The following is a 22,625-nucleotide window of genomic DNA, read 5'->3' on the forward strand; positions in this document are numbered from 1 at the left end:
CAGAGACTCAAGCGGCCAACAGTTACTCAGTTTATTTTCTTTCCACTGCTTTCGACATGACTATAATGAAGAGCGCGTGATAGTAGTGATCTTTTCCGGAAAATCGGGATGTGGCGTACGGATTAGAAGACTGTTCTAAGCAAACAATGTAATGTGGAATGATTCTACACTCCTCGACTAACCTAGCCTTTCGTGAAGCCTTGCTAATCCAGTTTTTCGTACAGTCTTAACCACTTTTGAGTGCCCCTCTGCAGAAAAAAATAGACAGAATTGGAGCGCTGGTTTTCTACTTCTCTCCCTAACTCAAACGGTCACAATTGTAACCGATGTGAATAACAGGGTAGTAAATGACCTTGGAATACCACCTGTCATGTACCGGCATTAAGCTGTTACCTGAATCCTCAGGCCATTCACTGCGACCCCTGAGACCGTGCGCAGCTAACTAGTCAGAACAAAATTCCGACCATCGATTTCCATACACGGAGATGATGCATGCGTGTTCGTACAAGCAGACCGTACCGATGTCTAAAGTGAAGCATATTGCTGCAAAACCTGCTTGCGAGTCATAGTTAATCTATCTTTCTGGTGCAGTACTTCACCTCTCTACGAAGGTCACTCTTTTAACGACAAGTTCTTAAATTCCTCGAAAGACCTGCGATGTTTGGATAGGGTCTCTTTCGCCGCTACGGCGACGATTTCAGAAAGCCTACATCCTCTCAATAACCACTGTCAACATCCACCATATCTACAGTATTCCAAAATCCAACTGTCGCACCTTTGGATCACTTATGGTGACTGTATATGGTGTCCAGACCCGCTGGATACATTTGCTCCCCAAGCACGAACACGTGAATGCACCCACTCATCGCCAAGTTGATCAGCAAGTCAGACAGCCCTGGTGAGCTGGTGGTGGCTACCTGACCGTCTTGGCGAATCCAAATATCTTATGCCTTGTTATCAACATTATAAATATATGTGAAATGCGTATGTGGAGGGGTTGACGCTCTCTCACCTTTGGTTTTCCACCGCCCCGCTGAGAAAATGTCCATAGTTTAGCATTTGGTTTATTCAACCCGCTTCCTAATTCACAACTATGCCTTGTTCTTAAATACTGTTCCTTTCTTCTCTGTCCCCAAAATCCATCTCAATTTCGCATGACACATGTTGCTCGTTATCCACCTCACTATCCGCTGCATGCAGTCTTTCTCGGTTCCAGACTGCGGACTTGTGTCATCTCAGAAATCCACCTCCCTCCTCACTGTCGCTCCTGAACAGCCGACTGTACCACTCACCCGCTCTCAGTCTTGTGGGCTCATATGTTTGGGAGCACCAAACACTTCTTGCATGACTTGGTCCTCTCATCCCTGGGACTTGTGTGAGAGAGTGGTTTTAGGTGATTATCGGCCTTGCTCACCAACCCCCCGTCGAATGCAAGTTGATGGTGTCACGACAGTCAATGGTTCGATTTCTCGACTTTCCATGCTTGCGGCAGACTTGGTTACAGAAGTCGTAGAATCAGCTATTGCTTTACTGGAACCCTCATACTCAGTGCACCCGTCGTCGGACGAAGAGTCCTTGGAAATGAACTGGACTCATTCTTGTTCGTCTACCTCGATCTCTGACGAAGGTTATTTTGCGAAACCTAAGGAGTCAGCTATCCACGAAACTGCTCTATACGACACTGCTGAACAGCTCGTCGACCAGATATTACAGATAGCTCTTGAACAGGTCGTGCATTCACCCACACTAGTGCCAGCTGTTCGCACATTGGACGAACCGGAAGTGCATTCGCTGTCAATCGAGAACCAGTCACGATCATGTAGTCTGGTGGATGATGCAGTGGCCGTGTTCTCGTCTACTATGGACGTAGACTCGGATCAGTCGTTTTGTACAGATGGTCCCAGTGGTACAGCGGCTGATATAGACTTGTCGACTACTTCGACCGTTTCACTGTCTTCCTATTTTCGCTCAGGCATATTAAGCTCAGAAACTGAGAGTTCTTCCACCCGACCCAATTCTCCCCGATCTCTACGGTCATGTTGTTGGCCTGTTGTGAGGGAATTCACGCCAGACTCCAATATATCTGACGGCTGGGTGCTTGCCACTTCTGTTCACCATCGTTCGATTAACCACCATCGCTTGGAACGTCGAAGCAAACACACTGTTCAGAGTCTTCCACTCGAATCCTTTCTGTCCAACTCATCGGGGGACTGCCTTGATGTATTAGATGACCTGCAAGATGATATGCCGATGCCTGATATTGGGTATTCGGAGCTAAAGGTTGGCGTCGTGCAATGCTGTTGTCGTTACCCCCGGCATGCCTTGATGTTTTTCACCTTGCGATTTCTTCAACGCACCCAGTTCTGTTGGCTTGTTTCCGTCATTGACATTCACTGTTACCTGTCTCATTATGTGGTCAAGTTAGTTTTTTTGAATCAGTACTGCTCATACCAGGTTTGGGTGAATGCAGTAAGACCGTTTTTTTTCGGTTATTGGCCTGTACGAAGTGCCTGCATCTACCAGCCTCCATGTTCTCATTGTACTATCCAAACTTCTAAAGGGAAATTTGGAATGCGGACTGTTTGTTTTCCGCTGAACATTTATTGTTCGCTACATCACCGTTGTGTTGTATGTGTATAGTTTTCAGTAGCTACCACAGCGCGCACCAGTGTGTTTCCTCTACAATTAGTTGTGCACATGTCCAACTGTGGTGTGGCGGTTGGCTTTATGTTTTTAAGTTAGTTTTCATCTCCGTAGCAATTAATGACAACTCTGGGACAATCGCGTTTGCATGACAAGACGTTTCGACCTCATCGTTCTTCACGCATGCCTCTCTGTAGTTTCCTCCCTGACACATATGACCTTACTCGTTCTAATCGTTCTGGTCTTCTATCCCCTTGACAGGCTTCATTTCCGCTGGAGTGTTCAAAAGATCATGTGAGTTAGTCTGCTGTTCCGATGCATTCAATACGGTTCTTTTGAAGTGGTTTTTCATACTTTATGACAACTTTTACTTTGATTGGCATATCCTCTCGCTTTTATGTGCACTTCGGTAATGTGAGGGACATCGAGCCTCTCTCTTCCTTTTTGGATACCATCTAAGTAATATATTCAGGAAAGAAGCAGCTTCGACATTTCACAATTTTTTCGCGACATTCTTCATAAAAAGACTCCCATAGAACAGAACATTTTTCAGTAGTCTGGCTGGAAATAGTTACCTACAAGCATAAACAGGGGCGAGATGGTCCAAGTGGTTAGAGCGCGGATTTACTGACCGGAAGGTCCGAGGTTCGAACCCGACCTCTGCCTCTCGACTTCCCCTGTCTAGGACCGGCAGTATCCCAGTCCTCGTGCAACCTTCGGGTGGCATGGCAGTTAGGCACCGAAAGGGTGCTACAGCTGAAGGTTTGTTTACAAGCATAAACAGAACAACCACTGCATGACTGGTCGACCTTTTGTCCTTGTATCCTTGATCTCATTTGGCTTGCTAGACAACTGAGGCGCACCAACTTTGTTTCAGTTGATAAAAATGTCTTATATGTTCGTGAAGGGAAAGGTTCCGGTGTCCTGCACCGGTTAGCTATATCTATGACTTGTGTATGGCTTCGGTACATGGACCATCTCGGGTCGAGATGGCTCAGTGGTTAGAGCGCGAATTTACTAACCGGAAGGTCCGTGGTCCGAACCCGACCGCCTCTCGACTTCTCCTGTCGGCAACCTGGCAGTATACCAGCCCTCGCGCTGGTGTTGGGACATTTAACTAATCGATAACCTACAACCTAATGTGATGGGAGATTTAATGGAGGTCCGAAGGAATATTTTGTTTGTGATATACAAAGACGATTTCAGGGTTCAGTTGGGTTTATACTGAAGGTATGGGTGTAGGTCTTCATCAAGAGCAACTTTTCACACAAAATCCGAGTTACCACAGGTAGTGGGTGGAATACACGCAAGCCGACTTTCTTCGACAAACACGTTGGAAAGTTGTTCGTTGGCAGACTGCCATATATTTTTAAAGGTGGCATTCAACTGTTCAGTTGTCGTTTGAAAAGTGCAACTCGATTGGGATTGGCACCTTGTGATCCCCCAGCAATGAAGTGTCCCTGAAGGATTTTGTTTGTTGACAGGGGCATATGTACGCTGTTCATGGTTGTTTGCTATTTGTGTGTAGAGTTTTTTCCTCTCCTGAATTTCGCATTTCTTGTTGATTCTTATCTGCCCTCCATCCAACGAGAGATTCGATTGAGTCTCCCGTGAAAACCAAATTGATTTGCAAATGAGTGTATTTCTCGAAAACAGTGCAATAATTGGGGTTCAAGTAGATCATAAGGTTGACGGAAAGTCGGGGACTGAGCCTACCTGATGAGCCCCGAAAAGGGCGAAACCGGTCGTGGGCTGTCAAAGAGTTTTCAGCAACCTTATGAGTGGTTTCCTTAATGAAAATATACTGCGATATCTCGAATATCGTGCCAACTGAATCATGAGGCGGCCTGTGTGCAGCACATTCAGTTGTAGAATATCATAAACGAGAGATTCAGTTGAGTCGGCTCGTGAAACCAAATTGATTTGCAAATGAGTGTATTTCTCCTATCTAGTACTTACAATCCCCAGACTGTGCACAAATTGGTAACTATTAGTCGTTTCATCGCCGCTTGGTATGACGAACTCACTAAAGCGACTGGACTTGCTTGAGTTTTTTCTATCTCGTAATGAAAAAAACTAGGGAATGGTGTACTTCAACCCCAAGAAATGTGCTGTTCGCTCCTCTAGTACGACCTGCCTGTCTCATTTTCGATGACGTAATCAAGAGAAAACGCAGTGTAGTTGCTACTCATTGGAAAGACATATGGGACGGTATTGTTGATAGTGCTGTCCCGCACGTCATACTGTTTGGTATTATTCGACCTACGCTTTGAGTGACAGGATAATCGAATGTTTATTCACTTGAATGGAATTTACATCCGTCCACGTTCACTCGCCGTTTGTGCATCCAGTAACGACCGATCTAGGTGGTCTGTCCGGCGCATATCGACCGACTGCCATGTGCAGTCGGTCCGCTGCTGTTTGATTCACATGTTCAGTTCACCTTGATTGGTATGATATGGTATCGGCCTCCGATCTGAGCCGGCAGTGCTGGTGACATGACGTCCCCACGTAGATACATGCGTCGTAAAATCACATTTATGTGCACAAAATGATGGTGGTTCAGCAACCCGCAGATTTTGTTTGCATGCTTCCATGTACCAGTAAACACTTCGTTTTTATAGTTGAACTAATTTATGTGGTCCTACAGTGAATTTACTGTCTACCAATATCGGAGGTATTGTCAGGTGTATCTGTATGCCGCGCTACGGTCTAATCTTACAGACTTCTCTAGTCCGGATCCTTTCTTTCCCTCTCTCGGGTCATCATCACCATGGACAGCAATACACCGGCAATAGATACCGGTACCAAACTGCCACTGAATCGCGGGGGAGAAAGCGGTGGTAAATTGGAAAGAAAGCAGAGTTCTATACCCCTAGGAAAGACGGTTAAGCTACCTACACTTTCTGGCAGCATCCCTATAGATGCCGCAGCATTGCAGTACGCTATCAGCGGGATTGATCCAGCATCCTCAAACACGGGTCCAGCATGTAACGACTTACAACTACTAACTAGGTAGTCTGGCCAATGGCGAACACTTGGGCCATTAGGATCGATAACCTACCATGCCTTGTGGGATTTTTGACCATGTGCAAGAAGGATCACGTGGATCTCCGTGATGAAGGCGCGAACGCCCCATAACAATCAGTAGGCTTTATTGTGCGTCTCCATGTCGTGGTCTGCACCCGTCCACTCACCAACCTTCCGTTAACCAGGGTTTTGGACACTCAGTGTGGAATATCGTCTTACTCTTAGGCAACCGTTTCCTAAATCAGGATGGGCCGACATTAGGAATGACCTACCAGCTGTCTACGGGCGTTAGTGTATTCTCTTCTTTGTATGTCACCGGTGCGTGCAATCAGTTCTGTTGAGCCATTTATTCTAATAGTCATCGATGAACAGATGACCACGAATCAACCGGTTAACTAGTGAATCATTAAAATCAATCAATCGTAAGACTGTGTGCGCTTCGACTGATTTAGAGACCTGGTAATCTGTTAACGATCTGGCAGCAGGATTTATCGGCAATCAAGTACAGACCCTTCAATGAAAGCATAGCTCTGGCATCAGGCCAAATCTTTTCGATGTCTTTTCGGACGCGAGTCGAAGATGTGGTCCTCCTCTTGTCTAAAGAAACAAGAAGGTGGCATCTGACTGGCTCCTTAAGGAAATTCGTTGGCCAGAACGCAGGTGTGTACCGCACCCTGCAACCACCCTGGTGGCAGTTCGCTTGGTTTGGCGTATACTCTGGTTGGTCGCACGAGTTTATGGGTGAAATTTGCACGCTGTTCAATGTCATCACGGATTTTTTTACTGGCTTCCGTTGGGTATTTTCATCGGTAGGCTTGTATCGCTAATCCAGTCTGTACTGCCAAAGGTTTGCTGTTTTTGTACTTGACACCTTGAAACTTCTCAACCTCTTGCGTGGTGTTTTCCTGGTCTTTAACCTGTCCGCGTTGAACGGTTTACCCATTTTTTTTGTATCGAGCAATGATCACTTTCGATTCACCATCGTTTCTCATCTTGTCATTCTGCAGCCCCTTAATTTTCACGTCCTGCCGGAAGACTACCAACAGTCGGATCTTCATGACCCCTACTTGGATGTCCCACCTGTTGAGAAGTCACAGGAAAAATTCACACAAATTGTCCTCCTTTCCGCTCCCATTGGTAAGTTTGTGTTTTTTCGGTTGTATATGTCCACGGGGAATATGCGCAGCCCTCGCTCTCGTCCGTAGAAGTACCATCCCCAATCCCGTGGATTCGTCAAATGATTCCCCACTGAGAAACTGGCAACGATTGCGGGGTTGTCCGCTTGTTTCATTACCACCCTAAATTCATTTTTAATTGATCAGGTTGCTTTGTATCCTAATTCATTGTATTTTATTCTTGTACTCTTCGCCCACCTAGCTTCAAATTACCCGCCATAGTAGTCCGGCGTTCCGGGTATAGCGATGCGAGGAATAACTCTCTGTGACCATAATTTTACCGATCAAGCCAAATAGTGGTTAGACTAGCCTTGGGTTCGTCTTACGGGGGGGTGGGGTCGTCAGACCGTCATTCGCATACGTCGTTCACTTATCTGTTTGTCCCGAAAATTATGCATCATCAGTCGGACGTTGTTGTCTTCAGAACTCCTCTGTCCTGTTCACTCACCGATCCTTTTACTTCAATTTCATATCGGACACAGGGTGTCCAGCCGGTTGCGTAGGCGACTCAGTACAGGCTACTTTTGAATACTACTGCTTGTGCGGTCGTTGCCAAATCAACGGTTCTGTGCATTTCACATGCATAAGCATCCTTCTTGTTAACTGCGTATTGCTTGCTTACGAACAGTTCAGCTCTGTGTTCAACGGCTTTCGTTGCAATCCTTGTCAAAAGTCGCTGTTTGCTACGTATGATACATATAATTACATTCAGAACAGGCAATCACGTGAATCCAAATTATCCGGTACAAGCTGCCTATTGAGTTATACAGGTTTCAACTTGTACATATCTATGGTGCCAGTAGGTGGAGTCAATGTAAGAAAAATGCTACATAGTCACACACACTTTTGGTCGATCGCATGTATAAGTTACTGGTCAAGAGTGGGATGATCATGAAGTGATATGGTGATTCGTCTACGAATGACATCTGAAGCAGTGCATGCCTTTTGTACGAAAATCTATCTCTAGCCTTCGAGCAACCGGGACGATGGGGATAGCAGACATATCACAGAAACCGTTTTATCTCGAATTGATCCCATCTGTCCACTCTGTTTGGCCTGTCGTTTGTTCTAATTCACTCGCGTAACAATAGGTTTCCATGGTTATCGGTGGCCATGATTCGATAGCATCAAGTACTCGACAGGGGTCCATGTTTTCTTCTGCGAGCAGCTCTTGGTTATGCATAGTGGAGTATGCAGTGACTTGCGGACCCTGGTAGCGACACATTTTTCAAAGGCCTTTTGGCACACCTTTACCCAAAGTTGGCAATTTCCATTGCTTTCCAGGATCTTAATATCACTTTGGCGATAGCTTCTTGTGAGCCGGGATAGTCAGCATTTCGTTGATATCTAACCTGGCTACAGAGCTATCAGCTGTTAGACTCCCAAGGATGTTCACAAGATCTCAACTGGTCTTTTGGTCTTCATCTTTAAGGAGAGATACTCACTTGTGGACTGCTGCTTGTAGTAAAGAGAGGCGACATGCGACCGGCCACCCCTAGTGGAACTGGAATGTCTTTCAGATTGGAATTTTGTTTGGTCAAGTTTTAACTATTGAAAAGGTCTTCAGTGGACCAGTAAAAAGCGATACATCTTTAGGTTTAGTTTCGGTTGAAGACTTCACTGCAGAGTTTTAATGGAGCATCCCGTCCACACTGATTTATCATGCAGACAGGTGTATTTCCCAATGTTTTCTTCTGATTTAAGGTAATAATTATTTGTGAACCAACTGTTTTCATCAAACTCACAGACGTGTCTGGTGGCCATCCAGCCTACCAGATATCTTAAAGAAAGAGCAATCAACTGTTCAACTTTTTTCACTGTTCTACATAAAACGAAGCAGATAACTAAACAGTAGAAATCTAGTCGCAAAACTTGCCTGTTTTTGTTCTGCCTTTCTGTTTGTATAGCTTGGCCAATAGGTGTTTTGCTTCACAGTTTTTCCCATGTGTTCTTTTATAAGATAAGATGGAGAGGTTGCTTGTGAAGTGGTTGGCAGTTTAAAACAGTAGTTACTTTTATACTTTTATGGTGTACACAGGATTGCAGTATTGCAGCATTTTCATGTGAAATGCAATATGTACTGTGCACTGTTCGCTTTTTATCGGTCTTTGTTATGACCTAAGAGTAATTGGTGTGTTCGTAGACCAGAGCCAAGTTGAGCGAGCAACTTGTCTGAAGCAATACCTGTGGTTTATTCCGGTCTCTTTCCTATCATCCACCCAATTCCGTTTTGTCTAACTGCATTTCTTTTTTACCGATCTTACCAAGTCTCTCCATCCTTTCGATGGTTAGTTTCTACTCAATTCGTGGATGGAAGCCAGTGATGTAGGCGTAGGCGGCCTCATACTGAAATCGTGCCATCGACCCCCAGGCTTATTTACACATTTTCGAACTCTTTTTCACGTCACTGCGTGCTTTGCAGCATTATTGATCGTCTGCACTGAGAATGGCGATTATATTTAGTTCGCCTGTCTCGAAGAGAGTGGGGTTTTTATCGTCGTAGTTTGTGTACCTCAGTAACCAGTTGGGTTGTGCTGGAGAATGCCCAGTCTACACCAACGCAGCCTCTTCTACCAGGTTGCTTGATGGAGGGAGACCTGATAAACACACTCTCCTTGCATATCAGGTTGGGGATTGGAACAAGTGTGGCAATTTGTTCCTTAAAATTTGGGCTACTAATGTAATCCCAAGCACACCACCGCAACCTTGCGGTCAGCCTTTTGAGCCAAAGGCTTTGGGTGTGGACTATATTCGTCCTCCTGTCTAGGTTTGGGTGCTATGGCAGTATCCCAACCACGTACAACCATGTCACACTGGTGGTCCTTTGGTGACCTGTGCCGAATCGCCTCATTCACTGCATACAGCATCGTGGATAAGCGAAAGCATATCACTACGAGCGCCTCCCATTTTTATTCATCTTTATGTCCAAAATACCTAATTTCCCGCTTAATAATCACCAATACGGATCCAAGCTGTAGACACGTCTGCTATGCAGTTAGGGGACTAACACCGTTCATATCTACTAGTCGGTGTCCGCTATTCGAATCTCGTTTTCTTGTTTTTATTGCAACCCTTAATTTGCGAGCTGTTAGGCAAATCGCCCGTCGAGCTGATCTGGAACCCAGATACAGAATCCTAGTTTTTGAGCTCACGGCGCCCCCTCTCTAGACCTCATCGACTTTTAGTGACCCTGCAACTGCTGCAGTTGGTTTTGCCGGCTTTATTAAGGCCCCCAGTTCATGAGTTCAGTCTTAGTTGATCGTCTGGATACCTCTGTGCTCCGATGAAAACTCGCATTGGCCGAAATACTGAGCTCTCTTGGTTTGTCGTATTCAGTTATGCACCAGTGAACTGTGCCTGTGATTCAACCGAAGGCACTGTCTGTCTAAAACTGACCACCCTCTCGCTCACCATGAAGAGCTCGGGTATGGTCACCCTCACGAGATGTTTTGGTGCACAGGTATTACGTCATAGTTCATCATAGGCATGTACAACGTACTGATAATGGTGAACGTCTTTTGTGACTTTGTACTGTTCACAACCGTTTCTCAGCTGCACTAAAATGGGTGTAGTTGCTCTACCAGACCTCTCCCTACCGCTGAGTAGCCCTGCAGACAGCCATCAGTCACCAATGGGGCGTTTCGACCCTTGACCGCAGGCTTTTGTTGATTTTCCCTGGTAAACCCCGGAACCAAACTCCCCATTCAGCCGTAGAAGGGCTTTGTATGCCACACGTTGGGGAAACATGCCAGTGCTTATTGTAACAATGGATTACAAGCAGCCACCCTCGAAGACATTGACCGCAACTGGTATGAGATCACCATGTCTACACCTGATGCCGGAAACTCTGCTTGTGATGTTTTGGAGCTCGTACACGGAACCCGCTTAATCTCTCTACGGTCACTGTTACTCCCGGGTGCAACACGTCTTTTCCGTTTGGGCTCAATACACTGATTGGATGACAGCTCCAACCTAGCGTGCCTGTTGACAGAGGCGTGGTGGAATCAGAAAGCTCAGGAAACGGAGAGGGTCAATGCGGTTTGGAAAACACGGAGTTTATTCCAGCTAATCCGCAAAATAAAACTTAAACGGCCTTGCATTAGTGAGTTGATCAACGGCAATATTGAAAATGTGATATATACTAAATACCAACGTCTACATCACCAGGCGGATTATTTTCAGCAAGTTTATCTAGCTGACGGAGTTTTTGCAACAATTGCGCAATGAGGTGGTAGGCGAAAAGTTCGTGGAGAGCAGACCATGACATGACAGTGTGAAATGGAAGCGGCTTCGGTCGGACTGAATACTGAGATCTCTCCATCTTCCTGGCCTGGGCTCACGTTATCCTATTTGCACATGGCTGGAGAATTTTCAGGTTATGACACGCAGCCAATCCCAGTGGAGTTTACGTCGTCAGTTCCTAGTCAGACAGCCAAGCTAAAGTTCGCCCTTCATTGCACACTGGGTTTATATCGAGGTTCGCAGATACTGGATCAGTTTCGCTAATGGTGTCCTTTTTCGATATGATACTCTGATGTGTTTTACTATTTTTACTATTTTACTATTTTCCAAAGATGGCCGTTTTCCCTAAGCGCGTGAGATTTCTCCGCACCAAATTCCTACACTTCCCTTTTCTTTCACTCTTCACTTCGGCCTTCTTTCCTCATGCATGTTAAGCGACAGCATATATTACTGGTGTATTGCTGTCCTTTGGGCAAGCTTGGTAGACAGGCCACAACGCGGTACAAATTTCAACCGGAGTGATGAAGCTACGTGATTCCCTCTTCCAATAATCACTCTCGTTGGGACGTTATATACTCTTCCAAAACACAAGCAGGAAAAGGGGGAATCACTACCGAACCACACTGGTAACACAACGACATGAAACGGGTGTCAGGCTAGGCGACTGAAGCAGCCACTATTACTCGAGCTACTATTGTTTCGACAAATTCTCTGCGGTCCTCGTGTCAATTCATCACTGTCAGTGTATTGCTCTTTCAAGTTGTCAGGACTGTATGCATCTCCGGCTGTTTCGTTCTTCAGACTTCTGTTTGGCACGTCATGCCATTGTTTGTCACATAGACGCACAAATCATCGCACGATTCACTTTTACCGCCTTATTCAGCTTGGTCGTTTTTGTTGTTACAAGATCTTAGTTGTGTAAAGCGGGGATCAATACATATAATTTTAATATCAGGATTTCTAAATTGCATATTCGTAGATTACATCCCCAAATATATTTTTTTCACTTGTCTATCGGAGGCACCCTTAGAAAAGCTACCTGCAATATGTCATTCTCATTTCAGGCATCAAACTCGACGCCCTTGCAGCCCGAGGTCAGGATGGTTGTCGTATCGTCCAGATATTTGATGGTGGGGCGGTGTGTCGATCGAATGTACTTCAGCCCAACGATTACATAACTGAATTAGATGGACACAGTATGCGTCATGTGACCAATCTGGAGGCGTTTCAGCTATTGCGTCACTCGTCCAGTCGTGATGGCACAGTCGAGTATGACATTTGAATCCTGTTTTGCCATGCTTTTGTTCGGTTCGCTTCGATATGTATATGTACTCGATAGCTAATGAGACCTTTCGAACCGTGTATTTCCCACTGTTACTGACAAAGCGAAGCAGAGTCATATTGAACACGATCTACCCCATCTCCGTTTCACTCATGTTTTATCTCCCCATTTTGAGTGAAGAACCTTTTTGGATTTGTCTATGACCCCTTATATAAACGTACAACACTACTCATAAGGCTGTTGAAGCCTCTTCAGCATCCCACGGCCGGTTGCGCCGTTCTTGGAGATCACCAGGTGAATACAGTTTTTAAGTTTCTCTGAACTGTTTTACTGGAACATGATGCGGCTTGGTACAGTGGATTCAGTTAAAGAACAAAATGAGATATTCAGCGGAGTCTCCCGTGAAAACCCTATTGGTATGCAAATAATTGTATTCCGTTGACTGCTTTCCAAGGTGGTTTGTACTGGTCGTTTACCAATCATCTTTGTCAACCTTCTTCTCCCATTTGCTCAACAGTATCACCTATTTCCCTGCCGAAGTGATTGCAGCCCATCGAAGTAAATTTATTGGCTCAAGAACAAACAACCGACCCATTGGGTAAGTGGTGAACTTTTCGAGTCCGCATACAACTTTGATGAATTTCTCAGCCAGTCGTGTGATCGTTGGTGTTTAGTTGGGCTCGGATTTTTTCGCTGTCTGACACTGATAAAGTAGTAGTAGTTCAAAGGCAAACTGACATCCAGCTGCAGCACCTTCTCGCTGCATAGTTGCCCCGCCCCTCAAAAGGACCTCGAGATGCTGCCAAGTTTTTCCGGCTCAGACAGGGACAACCTAAAACAGGGTTTGTTTTTTTTCAAACCGCGAATCTTCCGTTCGTAGTTCTGCGTCGTAATCACTGAGCTGTCTGCTCACCGAGGTCGGCAATTGACTTGCACATGTTTCGTCGCCATTCGTGGAGACATCATCGGTGCGCTGTTGTTTGGGTGCACGACGGTTATTTTGGATTGGTAAGATGAAATACTTACTGACTCTCTGGGAGATATACGTTATCCTCAAATCCTCTCCGTTCGTTTCATAACTGAACACAAGCACCACTTCTTATGGTGTAGGCGATTGCTGATCCAGTGTTTGCACATGATATCTCTAGGCAGCCACTAGTTCCGTCTCATCCGACATAAATTGCAAGTGCATCACACGGTTGTCCGCAAAATAACGCTGTTTACCATCTGTTTGATCGAAGAAACACAGCTCCGTTTGGCTTATCTATTCGGTTGTCGTTGTGGTTTCTAAACTCAGTTGTTTCCTAGTAATAACAATCGTTCGGCTGAAACATCCTTTCGGTGCCTAACCGCTATGCCACCGGAAGAAAGCACTAAGGTGGAGATTCTCCCAGGTTGCCAAAGCCTAGACGGGAGCAGTCGAGACTCCGGAAGCACGGACCTTCCGGTCAATAAGTTCGCACTGTAACCACTGCGCTATCCGGAACTCAGTTACTTGATTTTCTCCCGCTACCAGCAGTGAAACATCTCATCCACCACTCCACTCCAACCGTTTGTTGGGCTTTTCAGTCCTATATCACGCGTCTGTCTTATCTACGAATGGAACTTCTCAAATCAATAGTTCTGAAGTAAACATGTGTTTCTTAAACCTTGCAGTCATCATCAGTTCCTCACATGATTCTAGTCCGTGTGTGAATCATCCAGTTAGGGTTTTACTTGAACTTTAGAATTTCCCCGTGAATGGTGCTTTCAAAGTTTGAGCAGTCATTCTCTTGCCCACAACTTTGTTTGTTTACCTGGTACCACAAATCCATTGTCTTTCCGTGGAATAATGACCCATGCTGTCGTGAAGAATTACGCGTAGAGCGTTGTCCCAAAATGCATCCTAGTGGTGGAAATTTACCCATTTTGTAATTTTTTGGTATTGCAGAATTGCGATCTATCTCAACTTTCTTTTAATTCTTTCATGTTGTCGTAGTTACTGGGTCGGCTTTCACAGTGACAATGAGGGCGCTTCTGATCGTGGTACGCGTGGTCTCGAGCAGCGATGAAATTGTCCAATGACATCGACATTAGTGAACTGAAGTAGAGAGTCGTAACTGCTGTCCTCTTTACTTTCAATCTACTGGCATTGTATTACGACACTATAAGGCAGAGAGACGGTGGCTGATCAGAGGCGAACATGACTAACACTGTTCAGCGGCTACCACTAAGCGAAGCGCATTGCCTCTGACCTATCTAAAGTTTTTGCTGAACTGTTTAGCGCGTATGACATTCGAGATAACCTTGAACGGCCAGTTCTTCCACTGGCGGTTGCCACATACATGGTAAACGCTTTTCCATCGAGATAAGCTAGGTATGCTGTTCTCCGAAGAAACTCTTCTGGAGACGTCCTATCTCCCGTAAGGCACATATTTTACGACTGAGCCATTTCGCTCTCGTCTTGGAAACACCTTCGGGGGTACCCTTCGGATAGGGCACCAGAATGGGTTTTGTAGAGAGAGTGCCACCTGGGTACGAGATGTTGACAATGACTTCAACCAGCCAGTGCTATTCCAAACGGTGTATTCTTGCAGACAAGTTCAAAAGGGATACCTGGATTGATTCAGCATTTTTTGCACAACATTCTATTTATTTCAACTTCACCAATTTCGGTTTCCGCATCCTAGCTTCGTACAGGACTCCGAAAAGAACGGTCGAGCCGAATCGTACACAGAGCCATTTGGTTTCATTGAGCAAGTGATCATTAGCAGAAACGCGGACGAATCTTCGTGGGGCCTAAATCTTGCTGGTGAGTTTTCCCTTCGTACTAGTCAGCGTTCCACTGTCTTACTAACCCAGATCTGTAAACTCTTCGTTTGTTACAGTAGAAAGATAATCATTTAGCTGTAACACCCTTTCGGTGCCTAGCTGCCATTTGAAGGAAGTACGAGGGCTGGGATACTGCCAGGTTGCCCAAGCCTAGACAGAGGAAGTCGAGTTGCAGAGGTCGGATTCGGACCACGGACCTTCCGGTCAGTAAATTCGCGCTCTAACCACTGAACCATCTCGCCTTGTGCCTGATGTTGAAACGCCGCTTTCCACTCAGATTCATCCTATCCTGATAACCTTGACTTTTACCGAACCCGATTGGTTGGATACTTTGCTTGATGTGCTTGGCTGAACTAATTTTATCGACCCATGAATGAAAATGTGCAGCAATTGGCGTAATCTGATTCCAGTTCTACTATAGCATCTTTTTCAACCATTAAGCAACATGCAGAAGAATGTGCGCCGTGTTTATGGGAGACTTCATACTTATCTGGTTAGCTGACTTGTTTGACGTTTTCTACGATAAGATGTGCCATTGTCGAGCCAGACAACCCGTGCTACTCCCGTCTAGGCTTGGACAACCTGGTAGTATCTCAGCCCTCGTGTTTCCTTCGGGCAGCGCGGCACTAGACACCTAAAGGGTATTACAGCTGTATGATTTTTTAACTTTTCTCGCTTATGTGCCTCTTAACGGCAACTAACCTCACTTTTCTGCGCAGTGCCGGGTCGTCCGAATTCTATGGCATCACGACCCATATTCAAAAGTAAGAGAATCTCTCGCCACCCCTATAAATATGTTTATACATTGGGATCCCTGATCAAATCATTTTCACCGCAGTGACAGTTGGCTACATGTCCCGAGTCATGGTATCCTCCGGGGCTAAACGTTGATGTGTTGTTTCTACGCCACTGTTTGTGTGTGTGTGTGTGTGATGCATGGCGTCCCCGGATTGTCCTCAGGTACCTTGACAAATCTTATTCAGTTCGCTGCGTGCATAAAAGCTTCGCACGCCATTGAAACCGATATCTCATTATATCCACAAAATTCACAAGGATCACCAGCCACCCTAGGCGTTATCTGTGTGCCTTACGCCACCGTTTCACTGACGTTCCACTGGTGTGTTATCACAGATGAAGGCATAATAAATACAGGATGCATTCGGTTACTGCGCGCTTCCTTGTCCTGCTGTTCAACCACGGCATCCAACAAACATGTAAAGCCGTTAGGATTACCGAGCCTGGTATCAGTAGTCCATGAGGCTCAGTCACGAAATGAGGTTGAATATATAGAATCCCTGGCTAGTTCCGTTGCCTAGGTAAGTTAATAGGTCTTCAAAGCTCTGAACAGCTAGCTGTTCATCTTTCTTGATCACTCTTTTTTTACAACTTTCGCAACCAGTGCCTTACTGTCCATCCTGTTCCCCTCTAATGTACAATCTTATAAAGTTTCTTGTGATTCCTACATACCGACAGTTTAGACAGCCACAGTCGAGATGCTTAGGTTGGGTTCGAACCACGGGTTTTCCGATCAGAAAATTCATGCCTTAACCGTTGAACTCTCGGGCCTGCACGAACCGGCCATTTCTCCTGCTTAGTTTTGTGTTCTTGATCGTTAAATCACCTATGGCGATTATTTCGGCCGCTTTCAAGCAGCTCACCAAAGACTGCAGCCACTTTACAAAGGTCACTTTCTGCAGAAGTATGGATCGTGAACTCCTGGTTGATGACATTTCCATCAGTCACGTATTCAGTGGCGAGGACAAATGTCGTAAAATTCTGCGTTTAGATCCGTTCAGCTGGAACCGTATGACGTAGGCCAGACAAGTAATGAAGTAATCGGTCACCTCATCCACTAGCAGTATACATAGCCGTTCCTTTGTTCGAAATATCATACCCTTAAATCCTGATGGATTCGTTTTTTCAAACAAGTTGTAAACTTCGGTTCGTTTGTCACTGAAGCAGAAATCAGTTTTTTTCATTTCAATTTGCTGGATACTTGCGTGCATACTGTCCCACTAAGAAACAAGCTAATTAGACCCATATGACTACATGTTGCAAAATATACAAGCTTTTTTATTTTTCCCGCAATCCATACCCCTTATGAGCAGGCGAAATTGGAACTTTATATGAAGGACAGAGCACCGTGGTTTCTGCCTCGCTCCAGCTTATCGGCCACCGTCTGTCCGGTCTTCAGAAGTGGCGCGAAGTGTCAACGACGGCTGACTGTTCTTATCATGGATAGCCGTGCCTCTGTTCGTATAAATGGGGCAGATAGCGTGGATCTCAACCGGAAGCGTTACAAAGTACAATCTTCACTTCTGAAGATGTGAATAGTTCAGTTCCACTACACACCGTATTGGTGTACTTTTGGTGGTAGGAATGACCTCAAGTAAAGTACAGTTAGGCAGTATGACCAACGAAGCACCCAATGACCTGAGTGGAAACGATCGATTGGAGCATATGTTGCGTCTGTTTTTCAGCGTATCAAATACTGTGATTTAAAAGTACACGTTGTCTAGGATGACAGGTAACATGTCAAATCCTCGCGTGTTCAACTGTTTACGTTTATAAGATAATAATAATAATAGTCGTTCAACTGTAATACCCTTTCGATGTCTAGCCGCCATGCTACCCGAAGGCGGCACGAGGGCAGGGATACTACCAGGTTTCTCAAGCCTAGACAGGATTAGTCGGGAGGCTGAGGTCGGGTTCGAACCACGGATCTGCCGGTCAGTAGATTTGCGCTCTAGCTACTGAGTCTATCGTCTAGCTTACGTTCATTTCTACGAGTAGCATATCTTTGTAAAAGTGGTAACTGTTTCCATGAAACTCCGCCCAGTTCCATATTCAGTTTTATGTGCAACAACCAGGTAGCTTGGTTTTATCACCGTCACAAAAACCGCTGCATTCCCTTGCTCGGCAGCATCAGGATCACTATTCTAGTCCCTGTCGTGCCGGTTTGGTCATTCAATTTCAGGTTGTCTCTGCAGTCGTTCCGTCTGTATGTTTATATAAACAATCACTTGTAATCACACAGGAGTACGGCGAATGCATTAGCCTGTTTGTTGTGGTTGTCGATTGTTGATGCATCACACTGAATTTGACCGGATTCCCCCTTTGTTTTTGTCCGTATAAAACCTCACTCTCTAAATTCTTGTGTGTACGTGTTTGACAGGTATGAAGTTATGCAACCCTTAGTTCCGCTTCAAATGATCACGACAGATTCTCTATTTTGCCTGTTCCTCAGACTTTGTCCGATCCAACCGGGATGTTCACAACCTGTTTTCTCACGTGTTCCGACCTCATGGAGCATCGAGCAATGTTTGAGCAGTGTGCTTTTTTTCACTGCATCGCAAGCTTTTTTCTTTGGAAACCAACTGACTTTATTGATATGAGTTAAGCAGGACATAGGGGATTGAAAATCCGTAACTAAGACTGTTGAAGATGTGAAAAGAAGAAGGAAATGGACAATTGGGCGATCATCATCTGATAGGGCCATACTACTTGCATTGATCGAGTCTTTTTCGCACCTTTTCCCAATTATTGTCTCCACAGCTAGCCTCATGTTCCTCGGAATTCCTGTGAAACTTCCGCGTCTGCTGTCCACTGTGATTATGTGGTGACGCATTCGCTTCGTGACGCATGAAGTAAGGCGGACAGCACTCCAGTCATTCACCTTGTTCACGCACGGAGGCAACCACACTCAGCTTCGCTCGTTGTGTGGTTGTACACGTCGATATGGACACGGATGTTAGAGGCTGACAAAACGGTTTGTCAGCATGGTTGATGAAATCGGACGTCACATGTTGGGTTGATAAGCCGCGTGTCTGATCGAATCATGTCCAGTGGCAATTGTACGCTAACTACCACAGGTTTTACTTCATTTCGGCACCACGATTAGTCTGTCTCATCCAACTCTGATCCATCTGTGTACTTTTATCTCTAATCTTGGTCTACTTCGTCATAGGCTCCCAGTCGTCATTGAACGTCGACTCGGATGTAGCGATGGAAGTAGCTGGACATTGTCTCTAGGTCGTTTCACTTTATTCTTCTGTATTTCCCTCTTTATCCATCCAGGTGAAGAATATTTACCAGCTCTTCCAGAGAACGTAAAAGCCCATCTGTTCAACCCAACGTGTGTCCAGTCAATCAAACCGGACAGTCCAGCCGAACGTTGCGGTTGTCTTCAGCCGGGTGATATCATCCTCAAGGTAACATAGACATTTCCGCAATTATTCACATGTGGTCCAATAAATTACCCCATCAGTTTTTTTCGACGCGTAATTTGATCTCTGTCACTCACGGGTCGGGCCGTATGGCCAGAATGCAGGGCCAGATCTTTTGTCTGAATTGATCGCATCAAGCCACATGTTTTCAGTTGTCTTCCCTATAGGTCATGCCAGCCTTAACAGAGACTAGCATTGAGGGTCAACTCGTTGCTGTCAAGTACTGAGACAGAGTTGCGCACCTGTCTTGTCGGGAACCAGAACGGGCTACTCGGTTTGGCCGAGCACCATGTCCATTTGATGGATGCGCAGGGAACCGGCACGTTTCCGTGGCGGCTTACCCTGATTGGCCAGAACCTAGGCGTCAATGTCGAGCCCTCTTCAGCGTATCGTCTATCGTTCAACTATTGACATCGTGGCATGACCATACGGATAATTCTGTGGTCGCTGATTAATTATAGCCGTACTAGTTTTCCCTTGTTCCACAAAAGTTGTCAGATTAACTTGCCTTTCGGTATACCCCAGCGGGTGGAACAGGAGGCATCGGAACAGCTTGAATTCTCACATCTCATGAACTATAAACCTGAGCGTTTTCCAAGTTATTGGCTATCTGCATTGTTCACCAAAAGTACACATGATCTACTCAACAGGTGTGCACACACGTGGGTTCGTAAGACATTCCCACCGTGCGTGGAAGCTGTATCTGACTGAATACTTTACTTACTGAGAGGCTGCGTAATCGAAAGTGTATACCACGATGAGTGAGTGGCAGGCGGGCAAATATTCTTTCATATTTATGTTGAGTATCGGTGTACAGCTGAATGATGTTTTCGGATGATTTGTGACTCAAATGGCTCCGTTTTTCAGGGTTCCTTGCCTAGTTTTTTTTTCACTAAACACCCACCTTGCCATCATTCTAATGGAGATTTCGTCCGTTGAGTGGAGCCGTTCGCGCTGAAAATCTTGAAAGCACGGAACAGAATGAGCGGTACTATATCCGGCGAGTTGATCGCACCGCTGATCAGCCGGTCTTGTTTGAAAGCTCAAGACCAGTTCCAGTACGGCTGAAACGGTTGTGCAGTGCTTCTTCGCTTTTCAGAATAGACTGGCTTCACTTTCACGAAGAAATCTCCGCTAAAATTCCTGAATCCTGTCACACTACCAACAATCATGCTATTCAGCCGTTTGGGGATTTTCACGTTCGCCAAGACGCTTACATTAGTAGATTAGACGGTTTTACACTTTTTTGTTTTTGATGGATCATGCAAATGAAATTTTGATGTTCTTTTGGTAGCCGTTTTTCTATGTTGGTTGACGAGTTGCACACGTTTCCTTAAATGTGAGATGACCGGTACATGGTCGATTCCACTGAACAACAATTTTTCCACATTCGACACTGACCGATTTGCACTGTCCTAGAGCTTTCTCATTCCGACTCAGGGGTAACGTTATCAGATGTAAACCCCATAAGTTTGCGTCCTTTTATGAAGCAACAAGTGTATCACTGATCCCGATGTGGCTGTCAGCCACTTTCAACACGTGGTATTCTAGTATGGGTCATCCAGATGTAGGTTCATAGTGCTATTTAAAAGCGCTCAGCTGTAGTGCGGACTAGTCGTCACTTGATCTCAAGTATAGTGTCCGCTGTTTTTACAGCAGGTTAGACGATAGCAGTCTGCAGTTGTGCCCAGCACTAAGCTCGACCTGACTGATCCAAGAACCTCAAAAGTTGAGACCGTCTGAAACAGATTCTTTCCTCACAGTGCAAGCAAATAGCTTCGTGTGTGAAAGAGCAAGTCACAGGAAGGTCAGCAAATGCCTATCACGGATTAAACTATTGAACAAGAAATAGGAATGGGAATGCAGAATAGTTAAAACGGAGAAAAACCAGCAACAGCGCCATAGCGTGAAATTCCGGCAAGGTTGTTTGGTTCCTTCCCTATGAGGAAACCAGCTGAAATGGTCGACACAAAGGGGCTTGAACATGAATTTCTCCTTTTCTGGTAGAAGACCCTTTGAAGACCAACGATAAGTGCTATTTTCTTGGAAGCTGATGTACTCAGAAGAGTACAACCGCGTCAATTACTTCATGGGTAACTGACTGAAATATACCATGGGTGTCCGAATTACGGTGTGTAGTAGATTTGGCTAGTGAATGTTGTCAAGAATACCCTCGCTGTGGACAAAGCTGTTATTACTTCCGTCCTTTAGAACCGGGACAAACATATCTAAACCGGGAGCCGCATGTACCAGAATAAATTATCCCGAGCAAAAATATCTCGTCAACCCATACGAAGCAGTTATTCTTCATGTGCATTTGATGGATAGGATCCCCGAGGAAAGGAGGTAGTTGACTTACTTTTGGTAGGAGAGAAGTCGAACATTGCGTCGTGGCTAGTGTGAAAAGCTATCGTGGACTTGCCAGCGGATCGCTCTTTAGTGGAGAGCTCACTTGGTTTTCCGGACCGTGACCCCGTGTGTATAAAATTGTTCAGGTGATAAACTTCTGGATTTTCTGCGTGTTCCTCGTCGTTTGATAAATCTATATACCTGTCTAATGCCACCTTTCTGCGTTCACCTCACTTTATTGTACGTCAGTTTTCATCTGAGACAAGATGAATTGGGTTTATGGATTTTCCGTACCATATCTACGTATGCTGCGAATTAGTGCTGCTTCCGGTGACGAGCTTCATTGTCGACACGTGGAGGCCAATTTCATATCGGGTTTACCAATACTTACCTGGTCCTTCAATATACCCTTGTCATATCGGACCTCTGTGAAAACCACACTCCACTATTACCCAATAATCAACGAACATATACGACCGAAACCCTTTACGTTGTTAGTTGATTCATCCGCTCCGGAGTAGTGGACGCTGTCGAGAGTGTCGTAGTTCGGTGATTAGCCATGAATATAAATTATCCTAAAGTACAACTTTTCCCTAATGCTAGAGAAGATAGACCAGGGTGGTTGGTGCCTGAGGACAAATCGCTCCTTATTATCGCCGTGGAAGTGTCTAACTGCAGGTACATAATGATGTTATAACACTACTAGGGAGAGGGGGTGTAAACACTTCCTTTTTGTTGACTTCACGTCAAAAGTCACGCCTACACTGACCCAGAATAATGGTGAACTAGTGCTCGGTTCAGTCCATTAGCATATTACACTTCTCACAGTGCATGTACTCGTTCGACTGTTCGATTGATTTCATGCTC

The 22,625-nt window shown here is 45.3% G+C and overlaps 2 protein-coding genes across 2 annotated transcripts in view; one reads left to right on the top strand and one right to left on the bottom strand.

Annotated features, from left to right (window-relative positions):
- The window catches only part of T265_04658 (hypothetical protein), a gene marked incomplete at both ends in the record, with an annotated part of 70,512 nt that overhangs the window by 18,868 nt on the left and 29,019 nt on the right, over positions 1–22,625 (top strand). Inside the window, 7 exons of the mRNA XM_009169449.1 lie at positions 1,201–2,280; positions 2,905–2,937; positions 6,681–6,810; positions 12,155–12,359; positions 12,890–12,970; positions 15,042–15,163; positions 19,261–19,394. Coding sequence (XP_009167713.1) covers positions 1,201–2,280; positions 2,905–2,937; positions 6,681–6,810; positions 12,155–12,359; positions 12,890–12,970; positions 15,042–15,163; positions 19,261–19,394 — 1,785 coding nt within the window. The remainder of the gene's footprint in view (positions 1–1,200; positions 2,281–2,904; positions 2,938–6,680; positions 6,811–12,154; positions 12,360–12,889; positions 12,971–15,041; positions 15,164–19,260; positions 19,395–22,625) is intronic.
- T265_04659 (hypothetical protein) lies at positions 7,867–8,073 on the bottom strand (the record flags this gene model as incomplete). Its single annotated transcript, XM_009169450.1, has 1 exon — positions 7,867–8,073. One exon carries the CDS (start codon positions 8,071–8,073, stop codon positions 7,867–7,869), a length of 207 nt encoding a protein of 68 aa, XP_009167714.1.

The sequence above is a fragment of the Opisthorchis viverrini genome, assembly GCF_000715545.1.
Source record: "Opisthorchis viverrini unplaced genomic scaffold opera_v5_80, whole genome shotgun sequence".
NCBI lineage: Eukaryota > Metazoa > Platyhelminthes > Trematoda > Opisthorchiida > Opisthorchiidae > Opisthorchis > Opisthorchis viverrini.